Source organism: Malaclemys terrapin, chromosome 5 (genome assembly GCF_027887155.1).
Source record: "Malaclemys terrapin pileata isolate rMalTer1 chromosome 5, rMalTer1.hap1, whole genome shotgun sequence".
NCBI lineage: Eukaryota > Metazoa > Chordata > Testudines > Emydidae > Malaclemys > Malaclemys terrapin.
In genome coordinates this window covers 28,096,405-28,117,155 of record NC_071509.1, presented here as the reverse complement: position 1 = coordinate 28,117,155, position 20,751 = coordinate 28,096,405, and the positions used below count along the sequence as shown (strand labels likewise).

General features: G+C 40.9%; 1 protein-coding gene across 2 annotated transcripts in view; it reads right to left on the bottom strand.

Annotated features, from left to right (window-relative positions):
• LOC128838359 (uncharacterized) overlaps positions 1-20,751 on the bottom strand; it is a 164,160-nt gene that overhangs the window by 55,762 nt on the left and 87,647 nt on the right. For both annotated transcript variants that reach the window (XM_054030480.1, XM_054030481.1), the window contains one exon: positions 8,096-8,274. In XM_054030480.1, coding sequence (XP_053886455.1) covers positions 8,096-8,274 — 179 coding nt within the window. The remainder of the gene's footprint in view (positions 1-8,095; positions 8,275-20,751) is intronic.

Here is a 20,751-nt window from a genome sequence, read left to right as displayed (position 1 = left end):
TATTTAGCTTGTGGTCAACTATAAACCCTAGATTCCTTTCTGCCGTACTCCTTCCTAGACAGTCTCTTCCCATTCTGTATGTGTGAAACTGATTGTTCCTTCCTAAGTGGAGCACTTTGCATTTGTCTTTGTTAAATTTCATCCTGTTTACCTCAGACCATTTCTCCAATTTGTCCAGATCATTTTGAATTATGACCCTGTCCTCCAAAGCAGTTGCAATCCCTCCCAGTTTGGTATCATCTGCAAACTTAATAAGCGTACTTTCTATGCCAATATCTAAGTCGTTAATGAAGATATTGAACAGAGCTGGTCCCAAAACAGACCCCTGCGGTACCCCATTTGTTATGCCTTTCCAGCAGGATTGGGAACCATTAATAACAACTGAGTATGGTTATCCAGCCAGTTATGCACCCACCTGATAGTAGCCCCATCTAAATTGTATTTGCCTAGTTTATCAATGCGAGACCGTATCAAATGCCTTACTAAAGTCTAGGTATAGCACTTCCACGGCTTCTCCCTTATCCACAAGGCTTGTTATCCTATCAAAGAAAGCTATCAGATTGGTTTGACATGATTTGTTCTTTACAAATCCATGCTGGCTATTCCCTATCACCTTACCATCTTCCAAGTGTTTGCAGATGATTTCCTTAATTACTTGCTCCATTATCTTCCCTGGCACAGAAGTTAAACTAACTGGTCTGTAGTTTCCTGGGTTGTTTTTATTTCCCTTTTTATAGAGGGGCACTATATTTGCCCTTTTCCAATCTTCTGGAATCTCTCCCATCTCCCATGAGTTTTAATTGTCCTTGGTGTCTCCCCATCCAGCCCTGGGCAACAGTAGTGCCACCCCCAGGCAGTGACAGCCCATTGGCACCAACCATCACCCAGCGACAGCCCATTATGTAATTGCAAATGTATACATACCATTAAAGCATTTAATGTTTTTAAATAATGTATTTAGTGTATTTTCAAATTACTAAAAATTAATTTTTGAATGTATTTCACTGGTTATTTTTTACATTTCTAAATACATGTTACTATAGTATTGCAACTTTTTTTATGGAAGGGGCCCCCGAAATGGCTTTGCCCCAGGCCCCCTGAATCCTCTGGGTGGCCTTGCTCAAGGACAATTGGCAACAATTTATGTTAGTACCAGTTGTATTCATGACAGGTTTGTGGCACACTAGGAATTTTTTTTCCTTTTTAAATTTTGGAAAATATTGTAGCATCAGGCATACCCAAGTGAAAGAGGCAAAAATCACATGGTCTTAAAAATTCAGTAATTATTTGATGCAAAGTTTGAAATAGCAGTTGACTCTGAGTAAGTCTTCTGAATATCATCAAATCCCCTACCACTGAAAATCAAGAATAGGAATATTCTGGTATGGATAAAAGGCAGGTGTAAGTATTTCAAAAATGGGGGGAACGAATGAATAAATAAATATTCAGGTGGGACAAAATGTAAATACCCAAATGCTCCAGATTTACATTAAAACCTGGGTCTTCATAGTTCATTACTTCAGTGTGATTCAGCTAAAATGACCTATAAAAAATCCTTAAACATTTTTAGTTAATTTCTAATGCTATTCCTTATTCCCTACACAAATATTAATCCACTCTGATTGTTCTTAAATCTCTGAATAAATACAGATACCTTTAATCCTGCATATATAGCTGAATTTCACATTTTTTGAAGAATGACAACACAATGAATCCTGCTCCTAATTAAAATTAACACAATTAAAAATAGAACAAAATGAATACATGTTTTAGAAAGTGATGATATACTCTGGATAAACATACTCATCACAAGTCTTACACAGCCAGCTGTTCCAGAAGCCTCTTGTGTCACATCTTCACTGGAGAGTTAACTCAAGCTCTTACTCGGTGTTGCTCCTAATGTCCCTTCTGGTCACATACAAAAACCTCTCATCTGAGTTCAGTGGTGCTTTCAACCCAGACTAATCCAGCCTGTATGGGGCTGCAGGCTAAAGCTCATTTACTTCTTTCACCGAGGTGGCCAATACATCGCACTTTGCAGCGAGCGCACAGACTAAACCAATCCAATGCTCAAAGTCCTCGAATGCCTTCCCACAACTCCATCTATGTGCCCAGAAGGACAGATAAGTTGTCCCATAATTCATTGGGAAAGAATCAGGCAGCTCAGCTTACCACAGCACAAAGAACACGGACTATGCCCCGAGAAGTTTTAGCATCACACATGGGTAAGAGCAGCACCAGTGAGGACAGTAACTTGGGTATGGCTATGCATTGTGGCTGCTCCACCTGGGCTAGGCAAACAAAGATGGTCAGGCCCTGGTGCTAAGCACCTGAGTTAACTCAGTAGCAAAGATATCCCAGTCCCAAGAAATTCAGGATAGGTGATGACTGGTGAACCACTTTTGTAAACCATTCATGTGATGACACAATTATTACAGTGTAATAGTGAAAGGTGCAAATGGTTTGCCTCGGAGCAGTCACTGAAGCATAAGCACCACTGAAATACTGCACAGAGGGAGTTAAAGAAGCCATGAAGACATCACACCCAGAGAGTCATTAAGAGGTAGTGTGTGGTTTAAAGCCTCCTCATTTTAAATCGATTATAAATCTATTAAAATCGTTCTGATGTTCCTTTGGCCTGGTCTACAATGAAAATGTAGGTTGAGATAGCGTGTGAAAAATCCACAATGCTGAGTGCTATAGCTATGCCAACCTAAACCCTGGCATAGATGCAGCTAGCTCAATGGAAGAATGATTCCGTCGATCTCGTGCCATCGCTCGGGGAGGTGGAGTTCCTACAGTGATGGAAAAACCCCTCTGTTGCTGGAGTCTGAGTCTACATTACCAGCTTACAGTGGTATAGCTACAGTGCTGAAGCTATGCCACTGTAGTGCCCTAGTGTAAACATGGCCTTTGTATTGCAGAGCAGCTGCACAAAAGGAAGCTGGATGCCCTGGCTCAATTTTCCAGCCTACGCGGTCTCCAAAAGCAGCCTTGGATTAGGGGTTTCCCTGAAGAAAAGTGCAGGGGCTGACAAGGAAAAGGGGCACAGAGTTTGTTAAGCATTGAAACTATTGTGGGGTGCTGTTGAAAAACCTGGGACACAACTGGGGAACCATTGAAAGACTTACCAGAAACAGACAGGAGTGGAGGAGCTTTGTCGCTGCCCTAAACGCCAGAGGCGTAATGGGAACATGATAATGATGATGAGAAGCAGTAGCACCCTACTAGGCAGCATATCCCTGCAGAGCCCCCCACTGGGCTATAGAGCCCCCAGAATTCTCACTTACACCATCAAAACCCTCTTTTCCTGCTTCTGTTCTTCAATTTCAAAGGACGATGTTACTAAGCCCTTCTCCTTTACTCTCTCCCATCCCAAACCAAATGCCTTGAGCAGCTTCAGAGGTGGAGTTCTGTGTTGATGCTGCTTAGATTCTTTAGGGGCATCTCTTTGCAGTCAAATTGGCCCTGTAGCACTTGACTACTGCATCCAGATATGAACCATACTCATATACAGATGCAACATTTGAGTTGCATCAATAGGCTCAATAGAATATTTGGTCAGCTATGCGGTCAAGGATGCAAGCCCATGGCTGGATCACCCTCATGTGGAAACACCTGTCCAAGAGAGATTTTGGGGAGGAAATCTACACAAGGATCCTCTGAAGAGTTCCTCCCTGATCCAGCCAGACAGACTGAAAGCTGTTTTCACTGCATTGCAAGAAATAAGAAGAGCAGAAATAGAGGGTTGTAAAGCGAGGCAATAAACTGACTTTTTAGTGGATTCCATCACACATTAGTGTATACGGGAGTGAGGTAGCAGATGATCTAGCCAAAATTGGAAGATCGACAGCTCATATTGGAATGACAATAGTTGATGTATTAACATCCTATCATGGGAAATATCAGCTGAAATAAATAGACAAAAGGTTAAAGATCTAAAGCTTCTCAGAAAACAACATCCACTATCACAAGACCATGAATGGGACACACTGCAGAAATGAAAATCAATAGAGATAGACTCAGATATATCCACTGGGCAAGATGTGTGGGAAGCAGTCACCTCCCCATGCTTTTGAATGTAGCATTGTAAGGAAAGTGAAGTTTTTCAGATTGGACCCCTTATATCATGCCCTTACAAAAGACCCTGTACAGGTTGCTGAATTCACTCTCAAACTTTATGGCCTCGTATGATTATCATAGGACAAAACAACAACAGCAGCATCCTTTGGAATGGGGTTGGGGCAGGGCCCATGTCCTTAAAGAATAGTCCATGAGGCTCACTCCCATACCAGGTGGATCCCAAGAGATCTGTGGGATTCCAGAGTCACCTATGCTTAGGGCCCAGGTGCCCTCCCCTTTATTGATATAGATCTGGTCTTTAAAAATTTTCCAATATTTTGACAACCTTGTTTACTACTGTACCTTGGGTTTTTACTTTTTACTAATGCCAGCTTGCTAATGGAAATAATACAAGCCTTATGGTTTTTGCTGGTCAGTGTTTAGAGCATTAAAGGACTATCAATCACCCAAGTTTTCTTAAGACCAGCTTATAAAAAAAGAAAATAGCCAACACTGGCACAGTATTTCCACCCATATAATGTTATGTTTGCATCCAAATTTGTGGTTGCTTTACAAGTCCCATCCATAAACTATTACATCTTTCACTGAAAATGATGTGGCAAGGATCAACATGTTCTAGGCCAGGGGTCGGCAACCTTTCAAAAGTGGTGTGCCGAGTCTTTATTTATTCACTCTAATTTAAGGTTCAAATGCCAGTAATACATTTTAACATTTTTAGAAGGTCTCTTTCTATAAGTCTATAATATATAACTAAACTATTGTTGTATGTAAAGTAAATAAGGTTTTTAAAATGTTTAAGAAGCTTCATTTAAAATTAAATTAAAATGCAGAGTCCCTTGGACTGGTGGCCAGGACCCGGGCAGTGTGAGTGCCACTAACAATCAGCTTACGTGCCGCCTTTGGCACGCGTGCCATAGGTTGCCTACCCCTGTTCTAGGGGCTTTGGGAACCCAGTCTTCCAAGATTAGAGGCAGCGATTAAACAACAAATGGAGTTTATGATAAACCAAAGTAACTATCATGATGATAAAAATGTATAGTTTAAGATATTTGGTGAAAAGGACATTCAAAGGAGAGGAATGAATGGAAAAGGATTATTGTCACTTAAACACTACCTCACTGTGATATAAAAAAGCATAAAAAAGGTTTTGCTTCCAGGGAATGAATGCCCAATTGGAAAACAAGCTATCTTGTAAAATTTTAAGAGCTTTTAATTACATAGGACAAGAGGAGATATTTTTTCCCCCTCTGGATTTACAGCTTCCAGATGTTTTGTGCCCATAGCGGTACAGCCATCAACACTAGCCAACAGTCTGATTTGCCACCAAAACAACACTCTGTTTCAACATGAGAACTGGACTGAATATGGAAAAGTTTGCTCTGGAAAGGTTTCCAGGAGATTTTGTTTTAAAGGGGAATTTGATTATAAAAAGATGTCAGGCTGACATTGTGACAAGTCTAAATCCTTGCCTGGTGGCAGCACTGTCTAGCAGTCAGAGTGGAAGTCAGGACTCTCAGGCTCTATTCCCACACTTTCCCATTGACTCACTGTGTGACTTTGAGCAAATGATTTGGTTTCTTTGTACCTCCGTTTACCCATTTGTATGACTCATGAGTTAGACTTTCCAGCCACAACCCCATCTGTACCTTACTTGTCCTATAGCAAAAAAACAGAAAACTCAAACTTACAGTGAACAAAAAAATAAGGTATCTTTAATAATCAATATGTTACTCACCCACTCTCTCTGGATTATACAATATGCATAACTGACCTTTTTAAAGTATTTACTTTCCCTTAAAATAAGTTATTTGTTATTGTCAGATTTCTTTAAAGATACAGGAATTTTTAAAGTCCTTTTTACCCCAATATCTTTTCGTTCTTGGTTCAACCTGCATATATCAAGATTATCCTATGCCACACCAAAACAAAAGGCAGTTATTGAAGATGAGTTAAAGCAACACTATAAAGCTCAAAGAGAAAAAAACAGGCTGGGAGTTGCAGTCAACCATGCCTCCCAGGAAATGGTTAATACACTCATTTCACTTTCCTACAGCTTGTCTGTGGATCATAATTTTAGGGAACAGTATAATTAAATAGAGAACACAGGAAGCGTCTGTCACCAGCTTTGAAACACTGTAGTGTATCATACCAGAGAGTCATCGGAGTAAAATCTTCACCCTGAGCTTTATATTTCAACAAAATAAAGGTGAATTGGTTCTGTTATCATACATTTCAGTTACCATTAGTAATTATTGTTAACATGTGGTATTTTCATTTATTTTGATCATTCCCTATGTCATATCCCCTATCCCATATAACACATAAATATCTGGTCTATAGACAGTGGGTTAAATTTCAGAAGTATCTAAGTGATTTAGGAGTAGAGCTATGCAAATAATAGATTTTTCAGTTTGCTGGCAATTCAAAAAAATTGGGGTTTAACCAACAATATTTTTTAAAAATTTGGCAAATCAAAAAGTCAAAAGCAATTAGTTTGGGTTGAATGAAACATTTTGATCAACCCAAAATAAAATGCTTCATTTAGATTTTGAGCATGTTTTAATTATTTATTTTTAAAATTAAATTAAAGGAAATTTCAAAATGAGAAGTCATTTCAAATAAAAAAAATGAAACTTTTTATTCAAAAAATGCTGAAATTAAACATTTCAAATTTTTGGAATTTAAGTTTTTATCCAACTGAAACAATTCACCAAAATCAACATATATCCATGAAATGTTTCAGTGTCACCAAATCTGCATTTTTCATCAACAAAATTTTCAGTAAAAAATTTTTGCCCACCTCTAATTATGCTCATAATTATAATTGAAAGTCAATGGAACTTAGGCTTCTGTGTGCCAAAGTCACTTTTGAAAAATAGGAGTTAGGCCTTTTTCTCTAAGTGTGTTCTCTTAATCATAACATTAATGAAGAGATTTATATAGAAAAAAACCTGACTGACCAGGGGAGATACTGTTCTAACTTTCGGCAGTGAGCATCCAGTGTCACCACCTGATGTAAATGGTGTTACCCTGGATATATGCAGATTTAATTGAGGTAAGATTGTGGACGCTTGTCTCTAGAACATACTTCCCTCATCCTGCAAACTGCCTGCATTTTTACTACATCGTAAACAAACAGAAAGGGAAAAAAAGTAATGGTAGAGGTGGTTAGCAACCAGAATTTCCATTCTGTGTGAAATCAAAATCAAAACATTCTTGCAAAACTGCATGTTCCGATGGAAAACTGTTCTGTGGGAATTTTTTTGACCAGCTCTAAGTAACAATGTGATTTCATATAAAAAAAAAAAAAATGAAACCCTCTTTGCATTTCAAATCTCTCCTAAGGACCCACTGTTGCTCTTCCCTGTTTTCATCTAGTTCCCCTCCTATTGTCATCTTGAAGTCCATAGAAAAGGAGCCCTGTTCCAACAGGCCTAAAGGAAGCTGTAGCATTGGAGAGAGGCTGCAGGGGTTAGGACTGGGGAATGGGGATCAGGAAGTATCTTCCTGAGGGCCTTCTGAGAGCTGTGGGATACAAGAATCCCCCAATTGACCTTAGCTGGCTCATTGGGGATCCCTTTCCCACCTATGAACTTTTAAACTGTTTGGGGCCTGAGTCACCAGAAGTTTTTTATTTGTCAATAAAACTAATTTAGTTTGTCAGGGAGAAGCCCGAAGAGCCCAGCAAGGCTCTGGGTACACTTCCAAATGAGCCTAACTAGGCTTTTGAGCCATATGCCTCCAAGGCTCACAGAGGGGACTATGAGCTTTACAGGGGAAGTCAATGAACCATGTTTGGTGGTGCACAGGGGCCTTGATGAGCATCCTAAGGCTTTTGGGGAAGTCCTGATAAACCAGCTACAACTTGCAGTATGGGAGCCTCGGTGTTCTTTTAGGTTTAACCTTAATTTGGAATTTCCTGTTCTAATATTTGATTTTTATTTTAACTATCATTCTCCTAGAGATAACACTTTAGAGAGGAAGCAGCATGGTCCATGGATAGGGTACTGACCTGGGAATCAGGAGACCTATGTTCTATTTCCAGCTCAACTCCTGGGTAATTTGGGCAAGTCACTTCACCTCTGTTTCTGCTCCCACCATTTCTTTGTCTTTTCTCTTTAGATGTTAAGACCTTTGGAGCAGAAAGTGACTCTTCATATGCATTTGTACAAAGGGATCCCAATCTTGCTGCTGTAATAAATATAATACAATATAATTAGTTCTTCAAAAATGACATGGATTCAAAACATTGATATGCTACTGCAATCTCAAACTCACCTTAAAGGTTTTTTTGGTGTAGTAATAACTTAAATAAATTATACAATGCTATAGGGGCATCAACCAGAGTTGGCAACATATGGGACTTGAAAGAAGTTTAGGAAATTTTAGAAGCAGCAAAGTACTTTAGTAGCAGTTAGCTTTTCAACATCTTGGATCAGAGAATCTGCAGTGGTTTGAGCATTGGCCTGCTAAATCCAGGGTTGTGAGTTCAACCCTTGAGGGGGCCAATTAGGGATCTGGGGCAAAATCAGCACTTGGTCCTGCTAGTGGAGGCAGGGGGCTGGACTCGATGACCTTTCAAGGTCCCTTCCAGTTCTAGGAGATAGGATATCTCCATTAATTTATTATCATTTATAAAGTTGGTAAAAATGTTGACAGAAAGGCTGGAAAAGCTGTCACTGAGTTCATCTCATAACACTAGTTCCAAATTATCATCAACACTAACTCTATACTGAATATGCCTTTTGATAGTCTGAAGTCATATCCCCTTTGGTTGTGATCTTATCAGCTCTCACAATAAAATGCAGATGCAAACCTTGAAAGGGTGTCACTTCAAAGATCATTCCTACTGAGTTCACAGCAAGTCTATTATTAATTATTATTATTATTATATATTTGTATTGCTGTAGCACCTAGGGGGCATAATAATAGACAGGGCTGGCTCTAGGATTTTTGCCGCCCCAAGCAAAAACAATTTTGGTGCCCCCCCCCTTTTTTCTTACCCCACCCCTGGCCCCGCCTCAACTCCGCCCCTTCCCCAAATCCCCAGCCCTGCCTCCTCCCCCCAGGCTCTCAAGCCTAGGAGGGAGGGAGGGGGAGGGAGAAGCAGTGCATGCGCTGCGGCCACTCGGGGTCTCCCCGTCCCTCCCAGGCTCTCAAACCTGGGGGGGGGAGATCCCGAGCAGCCACGGCGTGCGAAACAGCTGATGCGCGCGCCGCTGCTCGCCCTCCCTCCCAGGCTCTCAAACCTGGGGGGGGGGGGAGATCCCGAGCGGCCGCGGCGCGCGAAACAGCTGTTTCGCGGGCCGTGGCCGCTCGGGATCTCCCCCTCCCTCCAGTTTGAGAGCCTGGAAGGGAGGGCGAGCAGCGGCGCGCGAGCGGCAGCAGCGGAGGTGAGTTAGGGCGGCCGGGGCACATTTTTAGGAGCAGCATGGCCGGCGCCAGAATGCTGCCCCTAAAAATGTGCTGCCCCAAGCACCAGCTTGTTTTGCTGGTGCCTAGAGCCGGCCCTGATAATAGACTATGACCACATTGAGCTAAATGCTGTACAAACACAGAACAGACAGATGGTCCCTGCGCCAAGAGGCTTAAAAAACTGGCTTTAGATAGTGCCGGGTGTGCACAAGAGGTCACACCATTTGTGCCATTCATAGAATTGCAATGGGGTAATCCGTAGAGTGAAATTTGAGGGAAAATGGCTGGTGAAGAGAAGGTGCATGGGAAGTTAGAATAGCCAATAAAAGTTGTCTCAACGAACAGAAGCCTTGCAGAAAGACTGGTCCTACCCCATGGTCCTTAGCTGCTGAATTTAGCATCTGCTCTGCAGGGGATAATATAGGAAACTTGGTATTTGAAAATAAATCACAAAAGAAAATTGATTTTTACCAGAAAAAAAACAAACACTGACAATAGAAAATCAATGCTCAACTACTAGAAAACATTTGGAGCCCATCATGAGGTTGAAAATGGGGCTGGGGGAGCTGAAATTTACTGGATGTTGACAAAAATAAAGGGGCGGGGGCTTTTTTTGCTAATTTATTTTCCTGTTTTTCTATCAGCCTTAAAAATAATATTACCTTTGTTCAAAATTTTATGAGGGAAAAAAGTGACACTTGTTTCCCCAGACAACCCATAACTGTATGTGTATACAAAAACCCTGCTGGCAAACCAAATCATGAGGGAAACTTGGCTATTATTGTATAATTTTGTTTTAATTTCAGAGGAAAGGAAACGGACTTGAAGCTGCCCAAAGGCCACACAGACATCAAGCATAGTACAAACACTACTAGATTTACTTCTTCCAAGATTTTAGGAACAAACTAGCAAAGAGGAGACAGAAGTTTGGCAAAGTTAAGTCCCTGGCAAGCTGCGGCACAAAATATGCTTTATTGTATCTAGCCAAACAGTACGTTTTCAGGAACAATGAAATAATTATCCTCAGTTTCCCAGAAGAAAATGAAGATTTTAGTAGCTTTGCAGGCCATACATTTAAAAATTGTTCTAAAGGAACCTTCTAAAAATGCTTCCAAATAATTGAGGCACATGCCCATCTCTCATCAAGACTCTACATTTCTAGGACCTCGATTAAGCTCTGTGTTCCTACCCAGCAAAGCATTTCAGTACCTGCTCGACCTTAAGTACACATGTAAAGCTTATTCACTTAAGTATATCCTTACTGCCTGGCTCAGTTGGGGCCTATCAGATTAGACAAATTATTAACTGGCTTGTACAATGTCAACAGTTTCATTTCCCAAACAATAGACCCTTATGCCACTGCACAGAGACCCATCAACGTCAGAAGAGTCTGCTCAAGCAGAGCTGATTTCAGGATTGGGATCTTAAATCGTAAACCCTTCAGAACAGGGACTGTGAATGTGGACAGCCCTTAGCACATTGTGGGCCCTACACAAATGCAGATAATAAAAATATTAAACTTTTATACTATATCTTATTTCCTGATTTCTCCTCCCACCCCCTGAAATTTCTCTCTGTCTCTCATTTTTGCAGGGAACAGTTAATTTCCATCACTGTTATTCACTTCATAGGCACTTAAGTAACATTTCAGTACCAATAGATTCTCTGTACCACAGTATTTAAAACTTCTGCTATTTCACTTTTACAATTCCATGCACTTCCTTTCCTTATTTTTCTCTTCTATTAGATATTCTCCTCAATTCAGCTTCCCACCGAGAAACGATTCCAGGCAGAATTACAAACAGAATTTTTAGCCCCAGGAACACTGAGCTCACTTCCATGGTTGGCTCAACAATGCCTCATTATTTTTCTAAAATTCCTTAGGTACTGTTGTTTAGAAAACACTGTGAAGTAGGTTGCATTTAAAAATACAGAGCCAGCTGTAAATGCAAATTATCCAATTCCTCCAGCTCCTACCACCAGGCTCCAACCATTCCTGGAGTAGAAGGTTTATTTATCTACATATTGAAATCATTTTAAAAACAGGTTTTGTGGGGTTTTTTGTTTGTTTATTTGATGACTGTGACCTGGCCACACCCACAGGTAACAGGCAAAACAAAAAACTAGAGGAGGGGAGAAAAAAAAAAATCTATATACTATGTCTTGCCCCCTGAAGGCACACTCCTCTCTGCACAGTGTTTTTCCTCTCTAGCCCAGTGCACAGAGCAATTGGGACCAACATCTTCCTTGGCCTGTTCCCAGACATGGAACATTTTAGAAGCTGTGGGGGATTATTTTTAAAGAAAAACATTAATGTGAAATATTAATAAATAAAGGATTGTGGGTTCAAACACATGCTTCTTGTCATATAAACAAGCTGTTACATGATCACAGTTCAAAACAATAATGTTTCATCATCTGTAATATAGGCCTAAGGAACTTCTGAGACACTGGGAGATAGATATACTCTACCTACCTATAGGTCTGTCAATTTATTACTTTATTTTAGTGCCTAACAACATGGTACCTCAATGCTACACAAAATTAAGAAGAATAAAATCCCATAATGCAAAGTAGTTTCTCTCCATTCTTCCAAGGAAGAGTGGTAGAAAGTGTGACTGTGCAGTAATACTGTGGTATAGTATATAGCAGCCATCCACATGGGGTCTGATCAAAAGCCATATAAGCCAATGAGAGTCTTTCCGTGACTTCAATGGGCTTTGGGTCAGGTCCTAAATCAGAATTTCAGAAAAATGTCTTGTGATGTTTGAAACCATTTGTGTATGTTCTTTTAGAAGTTCTAACCACCCAAGAAAGGAACAAAGTTACAATGCCTAAGTTACAATACCCAGAAGCTCTAATAATTGTTTGAAATATATATTAAAGAAATGGGTATCATCCACATTAGGCCGGTGCACATTGTGGTGAAATGAGTTTTTTACTTGAATTTGGCCTATGATCACCCTCCCTCCAGTAACATTGTTCATTGTATCAAATCAGAGATTCTCCTTCTGCAGGCTCCTTCTTGAAAGACAGCCGCTCACAGAGTCATCTTCCTTTCAAACACCCCAGTCCTTCCATTGTTTAGCTCTCAAACAACTTCATTCTATGGGCCACCAGGAATGATTCCATGGACTTTACTCTGAAAAGCAGTGTTTGAAATAATGGGTTGCATTACACTTACTTCTTATGCTGTTGCAACCCAATGGATAGCATGTGTTTCAGGTCCCCACCTTGGTGCCTGATACACAGAGGTTATGAGTTTGTTATAGTACCTGCAAGGGAGCTTTAGTTCAAGCTTGAGCAGTTCATGCTTTTAACAGTGGAATCCCCTAGTTCAGTCTCTGGTGCGTCAGCCAAGCTGGCAGCCATCACACCCTAATTAGCACCATGTGTTATATCCTACCCTCCATGGTAAAACACACTAGAGAAAAACAAATGTTTCCATGAAAGGAGAGGTCTCTGGGGACAATGGAGGGGTCACCTGGTGCAGCTTCCATGCTCTGAAGACCGATCCATGGAGGAAGAAAGTTCCATCCTCATAGTGTGCTGCCCCTACACAGTGTTGTCTCATCTTCCTTTCTCCTCTGGCAGCATCTCTCTCTTAGGAAGAGGTGTTCTCACATCATTACCCTTCATGTAAATCCAAATGCAGGTTCCCCATGAGAAAGTACAGCAGAGGGAGGTTGCAAGAATTGAAAGTGGACACAACTCCCCCTTAAGAGACACCTTGTAATGGGGCCTACCTGCAGTGTGCTGCTGAATTCAAAATGTCTCACCAGAGCTTTGTGTGCATTGAGAATCAAGGGCTATGAGAATAATACAACAGGTGCCTCAAGGTAGAATTTGGCCCAGCTAGTGAAAAGTCCCTTGATTTCATAAGCTCTAAGTTTGCTCACAACATTTTAAAGAGAAAAATCACCCTACTTTAAAAAAAAATAAAAAACTAAACAACCAAATATTAAAGTTCAAACCACTACTGTGTCCCACACACAAGATGCTGACCTAAATTACCATGTTGGGTTTTACTGCTGAAGAGCTTGGCTTCAGCTGTTTTGTTGAGCGCTTTTGTTAAGACAGCCATTTACAGCTCTTCATACTAGTAAATCTTCAAAAATTTGAACTCACCTCTAGCTGACTAAGAATGTATACTCAGATTATTATCACCTGTTAGTTTTAATTTTGATCTTTGTAGTTGTCTGTGTAAAACTGAAATCACCATGTGCACAGCTAATACAGGGTTATAATATGCTGAATCAGCAGTAGGAGAAGTGACAGGAGGTATTATTTAAAAATATTGCAGACTTTACAGAGGACCCAGAAAGTCTATAGGAGTTAGGGATGCTTAGCACCTCATGGGATGATGTCCATCAGGCAAAATTCCCACTGATCTCAATGGGAGACTTGCCTGAGTGAGGACGGAAGGAATTTGCCCAGTGGCTAATGTGATTTTTTTTAACAGAAGTAAATTAGTAAATATGCTAAGGAATCTAAACTAAATTATTATCTGAGCCTTTTGAATTTTTTTATTTCTAATGGAACAAAATGTAACAAGGTTTTTGCACATGCCATTGCTGGGCTTTTGTGCTTTATTTATTATTAATTATTATTATTATTTATTTCTATTGTATTCTAAAAGCTAACAATCTAAATATAAAACAAGAAATGACCTGTGGCTACAGACAGACAGATGGAGGAGCACAAGGAAATAATATTGGTCAGATTCCATGCTTATTCCAACCTCAGCAGGGTGCAGGCTAGGGTGTCACAGGGAGCAGAAACTGGCACCATGTGATTACTCTGCAGTATGGGATTTAATTAGCTGAAAAAAGAAAACGAAAGAAGGTTAGCTGCTGAGATGTCTCCTTATAGTTTTCATGGGAGGCAATGTTAACTTTGTTCAGTTCTTTAAAAGTTTCCAAAACATCTTTTATCTGAATTATTGCTGTGGACCAACTTCTAGGCTCATTGAAATCTATGGGAGTTTTGGATCCTGTAAGAGATGCTATTTCTGAATACAACATTTTGACTAGCTTGTTTCCTACAGCCTACATCAATAATTACCTGACAATAATAAACAGCTCTGTACAAATCAAGATTTAATGTATTTTGGATGTGACTTTGAATTAGGGAGTTGAGATTTGCTTGTACTCACATATAGGTGCTTATATACTGAAATAGGGAGCCTGCATCTCACAAAACAAGACAGCTCCAGGATCTAGACAGATATCACTGGAAGCCAGGGCCATCTTTAGCATCTCGTAATCCCACTCACCCCTCCACCTGTCACACTATCCAGATACCCCTTTAAGGAGATGGATTCAACAGCATGGAAGATTCAACAGCCTGTAGGAGAAAGGTGAGTATGCTAATGCTGAATAAGTTAGCATTATCTTACTCCCATGAAGTTCCATGCAGCAAGTGGGAGGTGATGCTGGCACACCCCTAACCTGATTCCTTCTCACATATGAATCCTTAAACCCCACAGAAGGGTATCAGTGAGATTGGTAGAAAAGGAGAATGATGCCATAGAAGTAGATCACTTTCTATGATCAAGATCTGATGAAGCCCTACACCCTCCATTTGTGGAAACTGAAGTTACAATGTGAGGCCTCATAGCATTCACCACAACCAGATTACAGCTAAACTGTAAGACAGTAGACCCTTCTGAGATGTTAGCAGCTAAAATCTCAGCAGATTCCATCCTCTCATAGTTCCTAATGCTGACAAGTCGGTGCATGCACCAGCTCCACCGAGCAACTGAGTATAATCCATCCCCTCACAACTCATGTGTTCTTGGACTGCGCATGTGCCATCCCTCAGAAAAACTAAGTATTCTCTCTCCAGCTCAATGCTAAAAGGATGAATTTGGACTTTCTCTGTAATAGTTGTTCCTGGCCAGGGTGGGACCAGGCACCAGAAATCAGAGCAGGATACACTCAAAGATCCCTTTGCTGGCAGCTTGGAGAAGGAAGTAATCTCTTCAAATGCAGAGGGAACAAACCCTGTGCAGGAGATGGGACAAGAAGTTTGGTGAGTCTGGGACTGAATGGTGGGTTGAGAAAGAAACTGACTGGCAAGGCAAAGAGACTGGCACTGGAGGCGGGAGCAGGGAGAGGAAAGGCTGGAACTGTTTGGTTAAAGAGAGTGGGATCAGAAGCCAGGGGTGCGGGGCATGGACTGGGATTTGGATCCAGGAAGGGAAACAGGGTTGGTGGTGGACTTGGAGCCACTTGACTGGTGGGGAACACAGACTGGTTGAAGAGATGGGAGTTGAGAGGGAGAGAAGGGAGACAGAGCTGACAAGAAGGAGAACTGGGACTGACTGGCAAAAGAGAGTGGGGAGGTTGTGGCAAGCAGCCAGGAAGGGTGTGCGGGGGGAAGGAAATTGATACTAGATGAGAAGACCTGGGAAGAAGACAAGGACTGGAAGCTAGTGGGTCATGGGGGTGGGGAAGGAAGAGACAAACCTGACAAGGATCCTAAAAGGGGAAACTGGAGCTGACTGGGCAAGGAGACTGAGGAAAAGAAGTTGGAGAGGGAACTGGGGATGGCTGGGAAAGGAGACTGGGACTGGGATTGGAAGGTTGAAGAGTACAGAGTGGGATTGAATAGGCAAGGAGAATGGGCCAAGGAGCCATAGGTGGGGAAGAGAGACAGGTCAGGGACTGGACCAGGGGCAGATTGGGCAAACAGGACAGAAGGGGTCTATCTGGGGGGAGGGGCATGAATAAGGAGAAATGACTGTACCATTAGAGTACACCCCGCTCCAGAGTCTGGAATGGAAGCGGGGATGCGTCTATGTTTCATGCTTCTTTCGGTGGCATGTACTGTATGTACCGGTGTAGCCCCCCACCCCCTGAGCACATATATAAATAGCAATGGAGATAGTGAGACACTGCTTAGGCGAGTAGAGTAAAGACATGCCTGAAGGTTGTGGGTATGTACTCAAGCACATACTCTACATGACTCTCTATTTACCTAAACTGTGTCTCCCTGTCTACGTTGCTATTTTTAGCTGGAAAAGTCTCCGACAGCGGGGAAAGGCTTTGTCCTGTCCCTGATTCAAGGAAAGATCCCAGCAACAGGGAAAGGCTGGCAGAGCCGCCCCCTTGCTCATAGAGCCATTCCCCTGCTGTAGGGAAAGACTCTGGCAGCGGGAAAGTCTCAACCTTGCTGCAGGGGAAGGATCCAGCAGTGGGGAGCTGCTGAAGTCTTTCACCACTGTCTGGCCTCTGCCAGAGCCTTTCGCTGATGCTTATAACTACACACCTCAGTGTGGACATGGTGTGCTTTTCACAGAAGTGTCTAGTATATAGACACACAATATACACCGCCAAAAGTGGTGTGCAATTCCTGAGTCTCACCATTCTTCTGCTGTCAGCAAATATCAGTGAAACCTACTGGCAAAGAGTCTCATATTCCCCTTCAGTGCTAGTCCACATAGAGGACAACAGCCTACTACTGCTATCAGTTAGTCCATTCACTTAAATGGCAGAAGTCTGTGTGGTGGAGCTGGCACACGATGGAATTTGTTTTTTCACTTTGCTTTTTTTTAAAGAATCTAGGAAATTACACACAAAAACTACATTAAAAGGAACATAATTAAGGTTGTGGAATTAAGCACTCAAAATTTGGGAAACTTAATTCAGGCATTTCCTATCTGTAATGAGGTAGGACTGCTCCCTCCCTACATGGGGGTGTTCTAAAGATCAAAGAATTAATTGTGAAGCACTCAGTGACTAGAAAGATGAGCCCCTTAATAAAATCCATGAGGAAAATTAGTTCTGTCTTCAGGTGAGTAAATAAGGCCTGGGCCACAACTTGAACAATGAGGAGAAAATATATTGAATAGCTGTTCATTAAGTGAGCACCATCCATCCCGTGCATTGAATGAAGCAGGGGTTTTGTGGAAAAATAACATGATAATATAATTGAAGATCAGATCATAATGCATATGCACAAAGAGGCCAAATGAATGTTACGCAGGCAACCTTAATTCTGGCATGTCCTAATTTTTGAGTGCTTGACTTTGCAACATTAAGAATGTTCTTTTAAAGGTAGAGGGTGTGTGTGTGCGTGTGTGCGAGATGTATCTTTATATATTGTTTTGGATAAATCATGACCGAGGAACAAGATTGTAGCTGGCTGACCATTCAAAAGGCAGTTTCATTAACCAAAAATTTTTTTCAGATGTGTTTCAGGAAGTATGTCCAACCTCAGATATGAAGCTTAAATTAGAAACAGTGCACTTAAGCATAAAATATTGGTGTCCCTATGGTCACAGGTATGTAACATTTTGCATTATATTTTATATTATGTATTTACAGTACAATATGTTTTTTTCTTTTTAAAAACTGGACTATTTTACTTTTGTCTGAATTGCTTTTGATTAATCCTGTGAAACTGGTCAAGACTGATGTAACCACTTTGGATTGTGCTCTCGTTTCTGGATAAATTGCCACAAGTCCAATGTGCAAATACTGTCAATTTATATGGTTTATTTAGCAATTAAAGCTCTTAAGATTAAAACTTCTGAAAAGAAATCACAGTTATTCGTACTACGTAGTGTTATATGTATTTAATAAGATGGCCAGCATAGCTACACAAACCTATGATGTTTAAGGTGACTTAAAGGATGTTAAGAAATAAAATGTACTTTGAACTTTTAAAACTTCTTTCTGAGGACTGAAAGTCAAGACATTTGAAAATATCTAATCAGGCTAAAATGTGTGCCCTTGTCTCAAAAACACATAAAAAACCCCAAGAAGAATTTAAAAGTGGACTAGCACATAGAAGCAGGTATTAAACCATTTAGACTGGTTGGAGCCCCAGAGTGGGAAACTATTTGTATGCATATGCCAATAACCATTTGATCTTTGGGAATTGGTGTGCAGGGGGACTTTATGGGAAGGAACTGCAAAGGCTGGAAAGGGAATATACATATATTGCAAAGCAGGGAGGATGAGAGCTTGAAAGGTAGAGAGGACCTGAAGGTAGAAAGCAGTTGGAATTGCTGATATAATTTTTGTCTTTTCTTCTGGTTGTTGCCCCATTATCTCAGTCTTTCTGGTAAAGTGTTTCAACCAGCCCACCCTCATATATGCCCTAGTCTTCATTAGGCACTGGATAAATTGTCTCACCAAATCAGATGGATTGGAAGAGACAGAAATATAGATCTAGTTTTCATCAGCATAGTAAAGGCACTGCAGCCAATATTCTGCACTGATCCTCTTAGCACTGAACAGGAGTGTGACAGAATATAATCCTGCAAGACGGCACCTGCTTCTGAGAGAAAATCTGGGGCTAATGAGCAATTAATTGCTTGATGCTTCTCTCCAGGATCGCGCTGCATGTACTTGAAATGATCATTAAACTTTTACAGTTTCTATTTTCCCCAATATCTAAGGTGTTGTCCCACTGCCTTCTTATTAAAATAAGCCAAGTGTGGTTTTGATTTTCACCAATCCTAGTCTGGGCAAAGATGGCACTTTTAGTCATTAACAGTGAGTTAGAGGTATCAGTATTACAGTCTATGGCAGCAGTTCTTAAACTGTGGGTCGCGAGTTTCTTTTAATAGGGTCTCCTGGGCTGGTGTTAGACTCCCTGCTGCCAGGGGCGGAAGCTGAAGACTGTGCCCCGCTGCCAGGGACTGAAGCCAACACATGAGCAACTTGGCCTCCCGTGGAATGGGGCCACCGGCAATTGCCCTGCTTACAACCCCCTAATGCCAGCCCTGATTCTAGACTCTAGAATCCAGAGTAATACAGGACACGGGGGTTGTGTAGTAATTTGTGTTGTCAGAAGTAGGTCACAGTGCAATGAAGTTTGAGAACCCCTGATCTATGGGACTAGTCCAAACTTCCTTCATGTGAATGGGAGTTTCCATTGAGTTCAATGGGCTTGCCTAAGTCCGAACTGTCAGCACACAAACACATATTCCCCTGTGCACAGTGTCTATGCCATTTAATAACATGAATTAGGTAGGGATGATCATATAACATACAAGGGGTTAACCCATAAATGACTTGTACTGTAATATATCAAACCTAATAATCAGAAAGGCATGTTTCGCTCATGCAAGGTATATTCTGTTTTGTATTATTCTTGGTTCGCAAACATATGGGTCATATTTTCAAACATTTTCCAGACCTAGCTGAATTAAAATAAAATATCATTATTATTATTATTGCTGTTCACCCAGCTCTAAGATTTCCTTTCTTAATCAGTATTAGAAACTTTCATCTGATTCAAGTCAGATTTCCTGGCAGCAAACTGTGCCGATCGCAAGTGCAGCCTCTCTAAGAATCCCATTGTTGAGCTAATTGGTTTGATATCAGTGGTATCTTGGTAAGCTTCCAGTTAAAATTATGGTTTTTGTGTTTGAGTAGATTTTTGTATCTCACATAGTTTTGAGCACTTTTGAGGAGTATGCCAGCTCTAATGCCATTAGGTAATTTTAAAATATGCATGTACTACGTGTGCAATACTTTGTGTGTTCATAATAACTATGAAATACATCCCTTAATTTATGTAATCATAAATAAATTAAGGATAGTGCATAGTGTTCTCACATACCAGAAATTAAGCATCAAAGACTCACACTGTGGCCTTTGGAAAGAAATATCTGAAAATGTATCATCTAACGGAGAAGACCTCTCTAGATTGTAAGGGTAGGTTCTGATCTCACTTCCACTGGTGTCAATTAGAATTCGAATTGACACCAGTATACCAGACATCAGGATTTGACCCTAGATATCCTATTTTTTTAAAAAATCCATCATGCTATTGGATAGAATATGCACGAAAACACTGTTTGCCCTTATGCTGCCTGTGCTAGCTCTGTAGAAGCACTGCCAGAGCTGTCTTGACCTCATAACAGATGCTGAGGAACAAACAAAAAACAAAACTGAGACAAAATAAATAAATTCCAAAGTTCATTAGGATTGATGTTTGTCAACGTAGGGAAATAAATGCTACTTTTTGGCTTCCAAGGGGGTATTACAAATAATAGGAGTGAAAAAAAATATAAATAATCAAACTATCCGTGGAAATACACTTCATAAAAAGTCGACCTTCTAAATGTAACACTGTAATGCTAAAGACCATCTATTATCCACTCAATGAACAGATCATGTATATAGATGACTCCCTTTGGCGTTAACTGGAATAGTTGGTAAAACGTATGTCCGCCATACAAAACCTGAATAGTAACAGCACAGGGGATGGCGGATGGAGTAGTTTTCACAGAGT